At 37.6% G+C, this 14,604-nt stretch overlaps 1 protein-coding gene across 2 annotated transcripts in view; it reads left to right on the top strand.

Moving 5' to 3' along the window:
• Nucleotides 1-11,379, top strand: part of NAP1L1 (nucleosome assembly protein 1 like 1) — a 30,765-nt gene extending 19,386 nt beyond the window's left edge. The window contains exons 6-16 of one of the 2 annotated variants that reach the window (XM_075727702.1): nucleotides 1,033-1,174; nucleotides 1,621-1,701; nucleotides 1,953-2,078; nucleotides 2,586-2,657; nucleotides 3,314-3,453; nucleotides 5,732-5,877; nucleotides 5,966-5,985; nucleotides 7,225-7,347; nucleotides 8,373-8,405; nucleotides 8,808-8,858; nucleotides 10,654-11,379. In XM_075727702.1, the coding sequence (XP_075583817.1) occupies nucleotides 1,033-1,174; nucleotides 1,621-1,701; nucleotides 1,953-2,078; nucleotides 2,586-2,657; nucleotides 3,314-3,453; nucleotides 5,732-5,877; nucleotides 5,966-5,985; nucleotides 7,225-7,347; nucleotides 8,373-8,405; nucleotides 8,808-8,858; nucleotides 10,654-10,689 (970 nt within the window). In that variant the 3' untranslated portion in view covers nucleotides 10,690-11,379. Of the gene's footprint in view, nucleotides 1-1,032; nucleotides 1,175-1,620; nucleotides 1,702-1,949; nucleotides 2,079-2,585; nucleotides 2,658-3,313; nucleotides 3,454-5,731; nucleotides 5,878-5,965; nucleotides 5,986-7,224; nucleotides 7,348-8,372; nucleotides 8,406-8,807; nucleotides 8,859-10,653 lie in introns of both variants that reach the window. The other variant, XM_075727695.1, reaches the window with a different exon arrangement.
• Nucleotides 11,380-14,604: the final 3,225 nt, after the last annotated feature.

Genomic DNA, 14,604 nt, shown 5'->3' with positions numbered 1-14,604 from the left:
AAGGGAAATCTTGATTTCTTGGTGGTCTGCATATTATCTTAGTAACCAGAAACAGTATGTTCATGTTGAGCATAAAGCTGTCAGGGAGAAGGGTTCTGTGTTTTTAAAGTGAACAAGGATGTCGAAACATGTGCTTGTCCTACCCAATAGAGATAACATAGCTTTAATTAATGTGAACTTTCAGTGTTTAACTAAGCTAACATGTTCTTGGTTACTTCCTCTAACCTGAAGCTGGTCCTAACAATTAAAAGCAGTTGTTTACTACAGTATTCTAAATAATGTGGCCCAACTGCTTAAATAAAATAAATATGGGAAGTTAACATGGTAATCTTCTGTAGCCATATGCTGGAGTTTCGCCCACCTCACAGGGAATGGAAGCTGTCAGCAGTCTACCCCATAAATCTCACCAGTAGCCTTGATGTAACTTTCTGTCCTAACAGCAAGTCTGTTAGTGTATTTTACTAAAGTGAAACTAGTGTTAAAGAGTTGTAGCTGACAAGTATTTATAATGAGGATTGCATTAATTGTTTTCCTTTTATACATGTATAATACAGTGGCTCATTTGGTGAACCAGTTCTGGCTCATTTTGGGAGTGACAGTTAGGATGTTAGGAGACAGTAGTACCAGCTGCTTTCCTGAGTAAAACAAAAATGTGAATTTTGTTAGTGATTAGACATTTTTTACTTCTGCTCAATCGTATGAATTTACTATGCTGCTCATTGGTAATGTAAAACTGGATTATTTTTTTTTAGTATGAGGTTTTGCTGCACAAGTTTGTCTCATGGTTCATCCAAGTGTTTGGAATACTCTGGTTCTAATTCAGGTTAAGCCTCAGTTTAAGAGCCTGTGCTAACAGTTTCAATCCGCATGGTACAGTGGGTTGTAGTTTTGGTTTGTTCAGCTTTCTGAAGCTTAAAGTAGAGTGTAAAATCTGTTTTGATGCAAGTTGGTTATTAAGGGGGCTGGTTAAGGAGGGGTCAACATGTGCTTAGCATGCAGTGTTAGTAACAGTTTTGTCACTGAATTTTTCAGCTTGCCTAAAGTTGTTAAAAGACGTGTGAATGCTCTAAAGAACCTTCAAGTTCAGTGTGCACAGATAGAAGCAAAGTTCTATGAGGAAGTTCATGAGCTGGAAAGAAAGTATGCTGCTCTCTATCAGCCCTTATTTGACAAGGTATTTTAATGCTAATCTGATTTGTACTTAAAAGCTTTAGCTAAAACACAAGGGAATATAAACTGAAAGCTTATGCATGTTCTGAATTATTTTGGTCTTGTATATGCCCATTCAATTCAATTGACACCATTTTACCATCCATGTGAATATCAACTAAGATTAAGTGGAGAAAGGTTCAGTCTTTTCAATTCAATATACCAGGCCTCATCTTGTTAATTGAGCAGGTGTCAAATGATATGGTAACCTTTCTGGAACTTTGGTGCTTATTTTAGTGTGTTGAAAAGCTCGTAACTGCTAAGACGTTTTCTAGGGCCAGAAGAAAAAGCTGTGATAAATAGTTAATGTATTACTAATTGTGTTACTTTAGGATTAGGAATTTTTTGGTTAGGGCATTGCTGGTTGCAATGACTGTGAAATGTCAAAATATTCTTGGTTTAATCTTCCAGCGAAGTGAAATCATCAATGCAATTTATGAACCTACAGAGGAAGAATGTGAATGGAAAGCAGATGTTGAAGAAGAAATTTCAGTGAGTATCATAGTCCATTCTCATCAATATCAGGCTTTAGCATGAAACAAGATTCAATACAGTGACTAAAGTTTAAAAAAAAAAAAAAAATTGGGTGCATAATGATTGCTTGCTTATAATAATTCATAGTGATTACTTAAAGCATGTGCATGAAATTTAATCTGTACTGGTATCAACATAAAACTGTGAATGAACCTTGTGGGCACTCATTTAAAATTAAGAAAAACTAACATTTTTATTCTATCAAGGAGGAAATGAAAGAGAAAGCCAAGCTTGAAGAGGAAAAAAAGGATGAAGAAAAAGAAGACCCTAAAGGAATTCCTGAGTTTTGGCTGACAGTATTCAAGAACGTGGACTTGCTCAGTGATATGGTTCAGGTAGGTGGTGGTCCAGGCTTGTTTGAAGTTGCATTAGTACTTAATCCAAGTGTCTTTTTTTAAGAAAGGAGTACAAAGAGTACATTACTTGATGTGTCTGTTGGAGAGCAAAAATGGAACAAGTACTTGGATGTCATCTCTGGTACTTTATTCAACTGAGAGCACAGAGGAGTCTGAAATACCTTCTTTCCATGTTGTTGTTTGTTGAACTTACTTTACCTTGCTAATACACCTTCATTTTTTATAGGAGTGTGTCTGTGAGGTATATTAGATATTGTTAAAAACTACTTGGTGTTAGCATGGATTTAGGTTGTGTACTGCAGTGGAAATGCTGTATGGCCGTTGTTGCTGTCTGCTGGTCATGTTCATGAAGATGTTTCAGTGCTGTAACAAGGTTCTTGTCATATGTAAAACTCATTTTAAATATGGCTTTTTATCTCTGTGGGATCTTAAATCTGTGAACAATTTAATATTATGAAAATTGAATAAGCTGTGTTTTCTTTACAGGAACATGATGAACCTATCCTGAAACACTTAAAAGATATAAAAGTGAAATTTTCAGAAGTTGGACAGCCTATGGTTAGTTTAACCTATTAACATTACTTTTGTGTTACCTTGTTTGTATATTAGTAGTGTGGTCTGTGGTAGCCAATTGTCTTATGGCAATCATGAGAAATATGCAGCTGCTTCTTGTCTCCTGAAAAGCAGTACAAGGACTAGTACTAGTCTTGCAGTACCATATGAATGGATTTATACTTAATTTAACCTTCAACTTCTGATGAGTTAATAACTTGGCCTTAATAACTGATGACTAAGTTTCACCTTTGAATTTTGATACCTTCAGGTACTTTTTGTATAACTGTTATAATTGGATATAATTTCCTTGCCAGAAATCAGATGGCTTGCTAAGTTTTAATATTTTAAATTTAGAAGTTCTCTATACCTTAGCACCAGGAAAGCTGTACAGTACACTGGGAGATCTTGTGTCATTAATGCATGCAGTATATTAACTAATAAGCATAAGATCAACATGGTAAATGAAAACATTTGAAGACTTATTGTACAACTTGGGTAGCAAATTCTACAGTAAGTTACATATATGCACTGTTTCAGTGTTGGAGGAGATGGATATATTCCATTGCATGTGTATTTTTGGGTTTGGATTTTAGGTATTTAGAAGTTAATGGTATGTGTTGTTAAATTGCTAAAGTTGTTGCTCTGCAATTCTTTTTAAGAGTTTCACATTAGAATTTCATTTTGAACCAAATGACTACTTCACAAATGAAGTATTGACAAAGACGTATAGAATGAGGTCAGAGCCAGATGATTCTGATCCCTTCTCCTTTGATGGACCAGAAATCATGGGTTGTACAGGGTAAGTGCTAATAAATAACGCAATGTAACAGTTTCTTCCTTGGCATTATCCAGCTGTAGACTTACAGCATCTTGGTAAGGTGCTGAAAAGATATTGCTGCCTAATAACTTCTAAACAGCTGGGGTTCGTCTTGAGTTTTTAAGTGATTTTCAATAACTTCAATACAATATATAAAACTATATCTCTTATAACTGTCGTGGTTTAGCCCCAGCCAGCAACTAAGCACCACGCAGTAGCTCGCTCACTCCCCCTGCCCCGGTGCGATGGGGGAGAGAATCGGAGGAGTAAGAGTGAGAAAAACTCCTGGGTTGACAGAAGAACAATTTAATAGTTGAAATGCAATTGCTCACCACCCACCAACCGATACCCAGACAGTTCCTGAGCAGCAATCGCTGCCCCCTGGCCAACCCCCCCCAGTTTATATACTGAGCATGACGTCATATGGTATGGAATAGCCCTTTGGTCAGTTTGGGTCTGCTGTCCTGGCTGTGCCCCCTCCCAGTTTCTTGTGCACCTGGCAGAGCATGGGAAGCTGAAAAGTCCTTGACTAGCATAAGCAGTACTCAGCAACAACTAAAAACATCAGTGTGTTATCAACATTCTTCTCCTACTAAATCCAAAGCACAGCACTATGCCTGCTACTAGGAAGAAAAATAACTCTATCCCAGCTGAAACCAGGACAATAACTTGTATATCATTTATAAGTATATAAAATATATATGCATAGAAATAAAAAAAAACTAATCAGTATTTATCTAGAAATACTGTTCTGCAATCACTAAATATGAATTGCAAGGTGGATGGTGTTATCTTTTTGTAGGCCTTGATAGCTTTTTTCAAAATTTGAGCATTTTTCTTAATCTTTCTGTATTTCTGACATGCAGCATTTTGGGAAGTCTATTCCAGTTTTACTTTCTATGTTGCAGTTGTCAGGTTTGTTTTATAAGTGTTGAATGTTTACCTCTGAGTGTCTTTCAGCTGATCTATTTGAGAAATGGAAAACAGCCAGCTCCTATTAACTCCAGGTTCCTCATGATTTTAAAGAGCTGTCACACTTCTTTCTCTGTGATGTCTTTTGTTCTAAATTAGCTGTTATTCCTCACGCTAAATAATCTCTTTATTCTGTACATGTCCCTTGTGAACAGAAGGGTGAGAGAAACCCAAGTTGTACATCACTAGCCTTATGGGTACATCAGGGCTCTGTGCATCATGGCCTCTCAGTTGCTTTTGTGTTAATATCTCTTCAGTGTTCTGACTGATCTTCTGAGTGATAATAACTAATTTAGAGCCTATCATGGCATAGTCAGGGTTGGTTTTACCCATATATTACTCTGCATTTACTGATACTGACTTTTATTTACCACTTCATTTTCCTGTCACTTAATGTAGCATACTTCTGTAAATGTCCTGTAAGATGTAGTCTTAAGTGCTTGAGTAGCAAACTTGAAACAGTTTTGTCTTCCTCAGTTTGGACTGTTTTTGAAAACCATAAATGCTGGTAGAGGTTGCTGTACGATGACACTCTGCTCCCGTGAAAATGATTTATTCGTAGTCCTTGTCTTGTGTTTTAACTAAGACAGCCTCTTATCCCAAAACAACTCAGCTCCTTCCTTTGAGTCTTTAAAATAATCTAATCAGAAACTTCTGCACATGCAGATGGTCTTTTTGATGTGACTTCATTTACATGTCCCCACAATTCTGTGTGACTGTCAGACAAGCCTGTGGGCATGATTTAGCAGGATAGAATTTAAAACCACAAAAACAACAAGAAAACCCCAAACAAACAACAACCTTCCCCCCCAACACAAACCCAAAATGCAAAAAACCCACAAACAACTAAAAACCAACCAAAACCTACACACCTGCTTGATGCATTATTTTAAGGGCTTATTGATTACAATGATAGGTCTGGTAAACCTTGGCATATTACTAGCATGACTGAATATGACATGACTTTATAATGGATAGGTAGTACCAAAAATGATGTGACACCATTCTTTGATAGGAAACTAGGTAGAACTAAGTAGCAGATGAAAATTAGTACTTCAGAGATTGAGTGGGGAAGGAAAAACTTTTGGATGAAAAAACTTCAATCCTAAAACGAACCTGTTAGTTTATATTTTTGAGAACAAAAGTAATGAAAAGATGGCACTGAATAAATACTACCTTAATATTTTATATTCACTGTATCCCTTGCAGTTGTGATAGTCTCAGTAGGTACCTGTAACAAGGGGAATGGTATTAAGCTGCATCTGTTTTTCTTTCTTTTTCTTTCCAGTTGCCAAATAGACTGGAAAAAAGGAAAGAATGTTACTTTGAAAACCATTAAGAAGAAGCAGAAACATAAGGGGCGTGGAACAGTTAGAACAGTGACAAAAACTGTTTCCAATGACTCTTTCTTCAACTTCTTTAGTCCTCCTGAAGGTAAACTGAATGTTTGTTTATCTGCATTAACTTTAAATGTAGTATGTACTTTATTCATTTGTTTGTTCTCTTTTTTTTTTTTTTACAGTTCCTGAAAGTGGAGACCTGGTAAGTTGGCTTATTTAAAATAAGGGGGTGGAGGGGAAACACCAGTAGAAGAATTCATGCTTTTATATACAAAGTGTTTGTTTGAAATTATTTGGGAATTTGTTACAGCTTCAGCTTTAACTGTTTCTGTATTTAACTGAGAATACTTATGATGAATAGTATGTATTCTGAGTTTTCTTTATTAGAAGGAGTATTTGTTGAGTTGGATGGTAGAATTCAGTTTAGTAAACCTTAACAGCTAATCCTTCCTGAAAGCTACCTTGTGAATTGTTAACAGTTGTACAAATGTAGTGATCTTTGTTATTAGCATTTGGTCTAATGGGTGGTGTAAGTCTTTCCCTTCGGGCATTGTTTGGATGATATTCTCTAATGGCTGCATGTATCTGGTTTGTGTTTTATGCTGTTAAAAAATTCCCAGGCTGTTAACTCTTGGAGAAAGTAATAAAACAAGAATAGAAAACTGCAGGAGCCCACTCTTCTGTGTGCTCACTAGTAGAAAACTCTGTGGCAATAAGACATGTTTTTGTAAGGAGGAAAACTACCAAAAATGCTTGACAGTGCTGAATACATCATGCAGCTTGAGTGAGGAATCTGATTAAAGCCTCTAGAAGCATGCTGTTAGAACTCCAGTTGGCATCGACACCAAAAGCTGTATGTTCATAATGTAAAAAAAAAAAAAAATCAAGCTTTTTGAATTGAAGATGATTTCTCAGATAGGAGACAGCAAAACACTTGGTGTGAAAACCTGGGATTGGATTGGAGGGCATTTTTAGGTGCTCAGGTACTTCACAATGGCTTGCTTGATGGGAATCATGGAGGTGATGGACTGTAGAAATCAGAAGTAGTTTGTAAAATGTTTCATTAGATAGGCTCACCTGGCTAGTGTTAGTTCTTAAGGGTATTGTGCATACGAACTGAAAGTCTATGGGAGGTATTAAACAATTTTTCTACTTGAACAAAAGCAAGTTGGGGGTGGGGGAAGAAGAAAACTTAAACTCCTGAATTTTGTATGATTAAGCTTAGTGAAGAAGCAACCCTGCACTGCATAATGCATGTAGGCTGTTTAAAGTGTAAAACTTGACTCCATGATTTCAATTCTATAAAGCAAGTCCTGAACCAAAAGAAGTCAGCGCATGGGATTTGTGTAAACCTGACTGCATCAGAAACTATGCAACTTGTGTTTTTGTGTAAAAAGTAGTTATCAGCTTATAACTGAGGAAATAATGATGTTTTATGCAGGATGATGATGCTGAGGCAATCCTTGCTGCAGACTTCGAAATAGGTCATTTCTTGCGTGAACGTATTGTCCCTCGATCAGTATTGTACTTCACAGGAGAAGCTATTGAAGATGATGATGATGATGTAAGTATAATCTTTCAAAACGCTAAAAACTTTGAAAATAATGTTGCTTAAAGACTTCAGGTAATTTCTGACTTTTATAATGTTGGTATCCTTAGAATGGGATGCATCAACATTAGTTTCAGCTGAGCTTCCTAGAGTGTTCAGTAAAGAGCAGCACGAAGGTAGTTCATCTTTGAGGTAGTGACTTCAGAGTTTTGTGGCAAAAGTAGTGGTAGAAGCTGAACATTTAGAGGATGTCTGAGGTGAATTTTGTGTATAAGGCATTCCTAGGGTGGTGGACCCAATATGTCAGTAGAACTATAATGAGCTGCCAGAGAACATTAGCCTGTTTATCTAGCTGCTCAGCCTGTTCTTTGTGCTTACAGTGATACTGGGCTACCAAGTGCCTTGAGATTCAAGCCTGATCTTTTCAGGAGGGCACACTTCTTAAAAAATGATAGATAAGCACATTCAAAGCATGCCAAGGTATTCAAAGCAAACTCTGCAAAAGCTTGAATTAAGTGCTTTAAAGCAGCAAAGCTTGAAAAGCAAACCGCAAAACCCCAGAACTTTATATGGGTAAAATATTTTCTCTCCCCTGCCTCCACACAAACAAGGACAGTTTGGCAGTTTGATTTGGCTAAGGTAAGTCCAGCCTTAAAATTAATTTTTAGAATGTGAAACGGTAGCCCTTAGTCCAAAGCCTTGACTGGGGGAGGTGGAAGTGGGAAGTGACTGAATGTATAGATTGCCTTAGGCTTTGAGACACCCTACTGGCCAGAAGTGTTGTCACAGTCTAATAAGCTCTTCCAGTGTTGCACGCAAGGAACTTAAGTTAGACAGTTTTCTCTGCCAGAGCATATCTTCAGAGATTGAATGTTGTTCATGCTGATGCATAAAGCATTTAAAAATCTGTCACATATAGGAAGTTCTCTTAGAGCACAATACAGTGTGGTCTCTGGCATCTACTTGAGTTATCTGGCTGTACTTGAGCCATAAATAGCTGCATTTATGACACTATCAAAACCATTTATTTTCTTTCCTAGTATGATGAAGAAGGTGAAGAGGCAGATGATGAGGTAAGTTGACAGATGGCCTTGATTTAAATGGTTTCCATTTTGTAGTTTATCTGGGATAAGAGTTCCTTCAATTTTTGAATGCTCTGGACACTAAGTTTAAGTATTACTCATAAATGGAAGATACAACACAGAGTTTTGTGGATCTAGGCTAAATTTAAAAAAAAAAACCCAACAAAACAACAAAAACAAACCAAAGGCAACCCTAAGGTGTCTTATAAATTAAGTTGCAACTGATGCCAAAAGATTATGTGCTTTATGGAGGGCAAACTTAATACAATATGCAAAACTCAAAGTGGTAATTAATGTATTTAAGAGTAGGATTTAATCTTAATTTTCTTGAAAATGGCTGAAGAAGCTGAATGTGGATAACCTAGAGAAATATAAACAAGTGTTTTCTTTCAGGAGGGGGAAGAAGAAGCAGATGAAGAAAATGATCCTGATTATGACCCAAAAGTAAGGAATTAAGAATGTTTGAAGTTTGTGTATACATATGCACACTTAAAATTTCATGTAGGTTTGAATCTTGATTTTTAGTTTAAGTATTTAATCAATAGTTCCTATGGTGAGTATGTTTTGGTAGAGGCTGTTTCAATCCCAGTTCTGACAGACTAATATTGGTAGAGCAACCTTTTTAAAGTTCTTTCTCCAAGAATCATTTTGTAAAAGTAACTTTTGGCTTTGAGCACTGAAATCAGTCAGGCTTGGTTTTCTATAAACTTGTCTTGCAGCAAGTTGCTGCTAACGATGAAAGTGTTCTGTAATGGTTGTAAGAATATGCAGAGAACTGAGTAATCCAGGTTCAGTTTTTGGGAACTTGTCACAAGCTGACTCTGGCACATATTTTCCCATCAGTGCAAAACTGAGGCTTTTTCAGGGTGGATAATAGCAAGTCTTTTATTGCTTGAGGTAGCAAAAGTCAAGGTTTGGGAATGTGTCTACAGCCAGGTACTAAAATGCGAACAGCAAAGAGCAACTTGCAGCTTTCTTATTCTGTGGGAAGGGCAAATTACTAGTCAAGGCTCAGTTTCCTGTAACAGTGGTTGTGAGCCACTCAGTTATAGTTTTTCCTGGCTGAGGGAAAGGTACATTTGAAAGCATCTGATGGTGGTAGGTGAAAGTTGCAGTTGTGAAATTGAAGTCTGTGAACTAAAAATGTCTGCTACAAAATGTGCTTGCAATTTCAAATGCGGAGGCAGCATATTTTTCAGTAGGAATGGTTTGAGCTACATTCAAAGTACGATTGAAAGAATTACATAATCTGAGCATTGTACCTAGAAAGATGTAGGGTATTGAACTATTAATCAAAATGTACAACCTGTTGGTGATGTTTCATTAGCTATAGTGTATTCAAATTGCTTCCTATTCAAGCAAGTTTTAGAGTCAAAATGAAACAGCTGCAAGGTGGGCTTCTTATTTCCACCATTTCAGATAGCTTTTCTAGGCTAAACAGAACTGAGAAAGGGCAAGACTGTATGCTCCGTTTCAGAGAGGACTGCCAAAGGGCTAGAGACAGTAGCAGTACTATAGTGTATTGACACAAGGATAAATAATTGTAAGCTGATCACAGGCTGAAAGCCAGCTGATTATTAAAGCACTGTGGTCCTAGAATAGCTATCCAGACCAAGGTAGTCGAGTAAAATTTGCAACTGAACTGTGCCCCCAAAAAGGTTTTTCCTTAAATTCCAATTTTACTGTGAGAGATTGTTGGTTGTCTGTTTCAGTATAATAGCAGAAATTCTCCACGTTTAGGATTTTCTAACAACTGGAATTTATTGCAAAAGCTGCTTCCAGAGTGTTAAGAACATACCATGATTTGGGGTTTCATTGCACTGCTCTACAGTGGCTTCTGGAGTAAGGCTGTGCCCTTGTTACTAACCACAGGAAGTTTCTTTTGCCTCAAACTGTGTAGAAGGCCTGGATGCTGCTTCTGAGCCAGGTTGTTACTATGCATAGCTCTCCTCCTTTTTCCAGTTTAGTGTCTTTCAGAGTATCCCACCACGCTTAGTTCTGAACAGATTCTTGTTCTCGATCATATACCTACCTATGCACTAACAAAGCCAAAATAAATGCATCGCGGATGTTGCCACATCCAAAGGCAGCAGTATTGCTAATACTAGGCAATTAGTTTTAAGGGAAAAGGTGAAAGAAGAATGTGAATACTGGAACTTGAGAAAGTATGCTTAGCACTACTAGTAGTTCTTTTAAAACACTGATATCTGTAAACTGACATTTCCTTTTTTCTCAACAGAAGGATCAAAACCCAGCAGAATGCAAGCAGCAGTGAAGCAGTGTGTATGTGGCCTTGAGGATTACCTGCACTGTAATAGCCTAAACACAACTATTAGTTACTTACAGCCTTATGTTTTGTATCTTGGTAGAATTAAGTAACCGATTTGTTAAAAAAAAGAAATCAAACACATGAGAACCAGTTTAAAATGTAGGTTCAATCTACCTAGCATTTTAACAGTATAATTTTCTGCCAATATGTAGAATGCAGTAAATCCCCTAAAGCATGAATGTTAATTCATTGCTGCATAGTTTGGTTCTTGTGAAGTCTTTGTCATGTAGCTATTAGACTGCAGCTGTAAAGCTTACCAGAACTGTTAACTGAGACCAATATTTGTTTAGAGAAAACTCTCTCCTGAAGAACCAACCAAAGTATTTTTCAGCCCAGTAGTCTGAACGGGTTTAAGTCTGCTTGCACTAGCTGTGCCTTCATTACTTTGTTATAGAAATGGCAGTGACTTGTACTAACTAGGAGATGATGATGCATTTTGAATTTGACTACTTGAGAAGACTTAGTATAACTTGTTTAATTTCCAATGAGACCACATTAAACATTCATAACTGTCAGCTTGTTTATGCTATGGGTTTTGTATTTTATGTGACATAGTGATCTTCAAAAGAAACCTAGTAATCATATTAAGGTTATTGTTTACCACTGGGGTGTGAATAAAACCTAGTATTTTCAGAAGCTAGTCTTGTTTTATTATGATGTGTGTATCTGCATGTATAAACTGGTAAGGCATATCTTTCATGCTGCAGTTCATTTCTTACTAGAAACAGAAGCTGAGTTACTGAAAAGTAAATTATATAGCATTTTAAAAACAGTAGTTTGGAAAGTTTGATCCATACTTTCCATTTGCAGTGTGATACTTCTGAATCTGGGCTAGAAGTTTCAGTGATTGGTCAACGCTGCCATTTTGGAGAAGACGTGGGGCTAGATCTGATAAAGGACTTCGGTATTGCTGTGCCTGACTCTACGGCATTGGTTATTAGTATGAAATCTGGGGCCAAGAAAGATGCCTTGGATTTCCAGTCTGTGTAGACAAAGCTAGGTTGTCCTGAACAAAATCTGCTCTGCAGCCTAAGGGAGTGCTAGAACACTTAGCTGTATTCTAGTTTATACTCACTGTATCAAGCATCTACAGAGAAGGAAACAAACTCCAAGGAATTCCTCTCTCCTCACCTAATGTTCTGTTCACTACGCTTATGTTTGCACGTTCTGGTTCATACTTTGTCCATATTGGATGTTCATTGTCAGTTGAAACATATGGGCTAGAAGATCTTTCTCATACTAACCTTGCCTCTAGCCTAGCAGTGGAGGTGCTCTTGAGGTGTGGATTTGAATGCAACTCAGCTTGAAGAGACTATGCACTGATGTCTTCCATTTGAGTTTTCCCAGTCAGTAAGATGCCACTGTACTCTGTGCAGTCTTGTCCTTCACATAACTATAGAAGTTCTGATCTTCTAAGCAAGCACCCAGATAACTTTTTGAGGGACGGGAAGGTCCTCCTAGGGTTGGAAAGAAATGTCCAACCTAGCCATGGATCTATTTCTGCAGTAGCTACTCTTTTTTTTTTTTTTTTTCATTCCTGCCACTGATATGCTAACTTAGCCATAAAGTGTTAAAGGTTTGAAAAGAGCAGGGCAAGCAGGAGGCAACAGCCACATGAGGATGTGGCTGGTGGAAGAGTCTCTCTAGTGTGTTGCTTGCTTGGAAGCTAAGACAGAATGAGGCTTATCCCAAGTGCCCTTCTGAATCCTCAGCCCCCCAAGAGGAAGAAGGTCTAGTGTGCTCTGACTAAACTGATTTTTTTTTTTTAAATTCCTTGAAGGCTTAAATACCACACTGCTTCATTTCAGAATCCCCGTCAAGCTTCATCTTTCTTATCTCCTTATATTTATGGATTTGGGAGAAGGAGCTCTTGTTGTCTATAGCTGTATATAAAACAATGAAAGGTTAACATCCTGCTCTTTGGTAGATGTGGTTGCGTTCTTGTGATGACATAAATCCTGACAGAATATGCTTATCCTTTGTGGCACTGACCCTGCCAGGTGTTTGGGTATCATTTGGTCTTTCCTCTGAACATCTCCCAGGATTAAATTTAAGTTTAAACTTCAGGGCATGTGGAGACCAAACTGATGGTATGTTATGAGCTTGAGCAGTCATTAATACGGGGCTTTGGGGTTCATACTTTTGGACATGAGAAGTATCTGAAGTCCTTACTTAGATCTAGCCCATTTTTACTAACAGCATCTGGCAACTATCTTAAAGAGAAAGCACTGTTAGAAGTTGTCCCATGAATTTCAGAAGTCACTTTTCTTAAGAAATTTGGCTTGTGTTTCAAATGCTTTCTCATTTAATATCTTCATATCATACAAGGGGATACAATATTTGAAAAGGAGAGTGGGTAGATATCAAAGCTCATCTGCAGCCTGCAAGATCCAGAGCCATGAATCTGTCTCTGACAGATTTTTGGCAAGCTTCTCTCTAGATTGACTTGCCTAGTTCTAAATCAGCAGTTCTTGTGCTCCCCAGACTGCAGCAAAAGGAAGGACATAATCATACAAATTGAGGTGCCAGTTCTTATGGCATCAGTTAAATAAAAACTGTTTTGGTGCTTAATGTAGTTCTGTGATCAGTGACACTCTTGTTTAGCAACTCTGAAAGGCAGTATGTAGCAGGAACATTAAACTTTCAACATTGATTGAAGTATTGTGAGTCATTCTTTTCACTTCTCATGGATTTATAGCAGCTGTGGAGAAACTGTTCATTTAGTATTTGAGGAAGATAAGTTACCTGGTTGTTAACAAGTTCAGGCTAGGAAAATGTGTCACTGAAATAGGATTTCTTGGTCAGTTGTTGCAGTACTGCACCAAAATTTAAGGTCTCTGTAAATGATGTCTTCTGTCCAGTTTTGGTTGCTGTATTGAAGGGAGAATTATCTTAGGCAAAAATGGAGGGTTAGTGAGGAAAGAGGTAGCAGAATTAACAGACTTTGGATAAGAGGGAAGTGTGCTCAGAGCTTACGCTTGATGGAAAGGGATGCTTCTTGGTAGTTCTACACTTTCAGCAAATGTAGATTACATTACCAGACAAGAAACTCTTTAGTGCTAAACTTTGTTAATAGTTTAAAAAAAAAAAAAGTATCCTGAAATAAAGTAGTAGACCGTATTTAAGATTAGCATTCTCAAGTTTTACTTTCTGGAGAAGGGTGATGTGATGTCAGGTGCAGTTAGAAATGTTACCTTGGATTATTTAAACACTAGGCATATCAACACTTCTTAGCAATGTATCCTACAGCTAACTAGCTTCATAAGCTCAGATCCTTAGTTGGATTCTTGGGACTGATGTTTCCTAAGCTATGTAGCAGATACTGTAATTTTGACATGTTTTCACTTTTTACATAACAGAAAAAAAAAAAAAATCCACCCAAACCAGCAGCATATAGAAAACTGCAGGAACCAGATGTGTTGATCTTTGCCTTCAAGCTGGTACTTAAACTTAGTCCCTAGGCCCATTGCTGTAGAGCTGATTCAGAAATTGATAGGGAACTTACACAAAATGGATGATTAGCTTGTCTGTCAGAGATTTCCTATTTCCAAAGGTGTCTGTGCAGCAGTTTCTCAGATGCTTTGCACTGGGGAGGAGGATTGTGTTGTGGCATTCTCGGTGGCTTAAGGAAACAAAATGCTAAACTCTTTGGTACAAAGGGGACAGTCTGATAGTGAAGGCATTTCTGTGTGTAACAGCCTTGATGGCCTGCTAGGTTGGGGCTAGAGCCGCACAGATGTTGGAGTAGGTAGACTCAGCTCTACAGCGCTTCCTCCTTCATTCTGTGCAGATGTAGCCTCCTCCAGTCCAAGACTGGTACAGGTCAGAGAAGTTGTTGCTACCACACATTCAGTTTCATTT

This window comes from Pelecanus crispus, chromosome 1 (genome assembly GCF_030463565.1).
Source record: "Pelecanus crispus isolate bPelCri1 chromosome 1, bPelCri1.pri, whole genome shotgun sequence".
NCBI classification, from domain to species: Eukaryota; Metazoa; Chordata; class Aves; order Pelecaniformes; family Pelecanidae; genus Pelecanus; species Pelecanus crispus.
The sequence above is the reverse complement of the archived record's forward strand: the minus strand, read 5'-3'. Positions and strand labels throughout refer to the sequence as shown.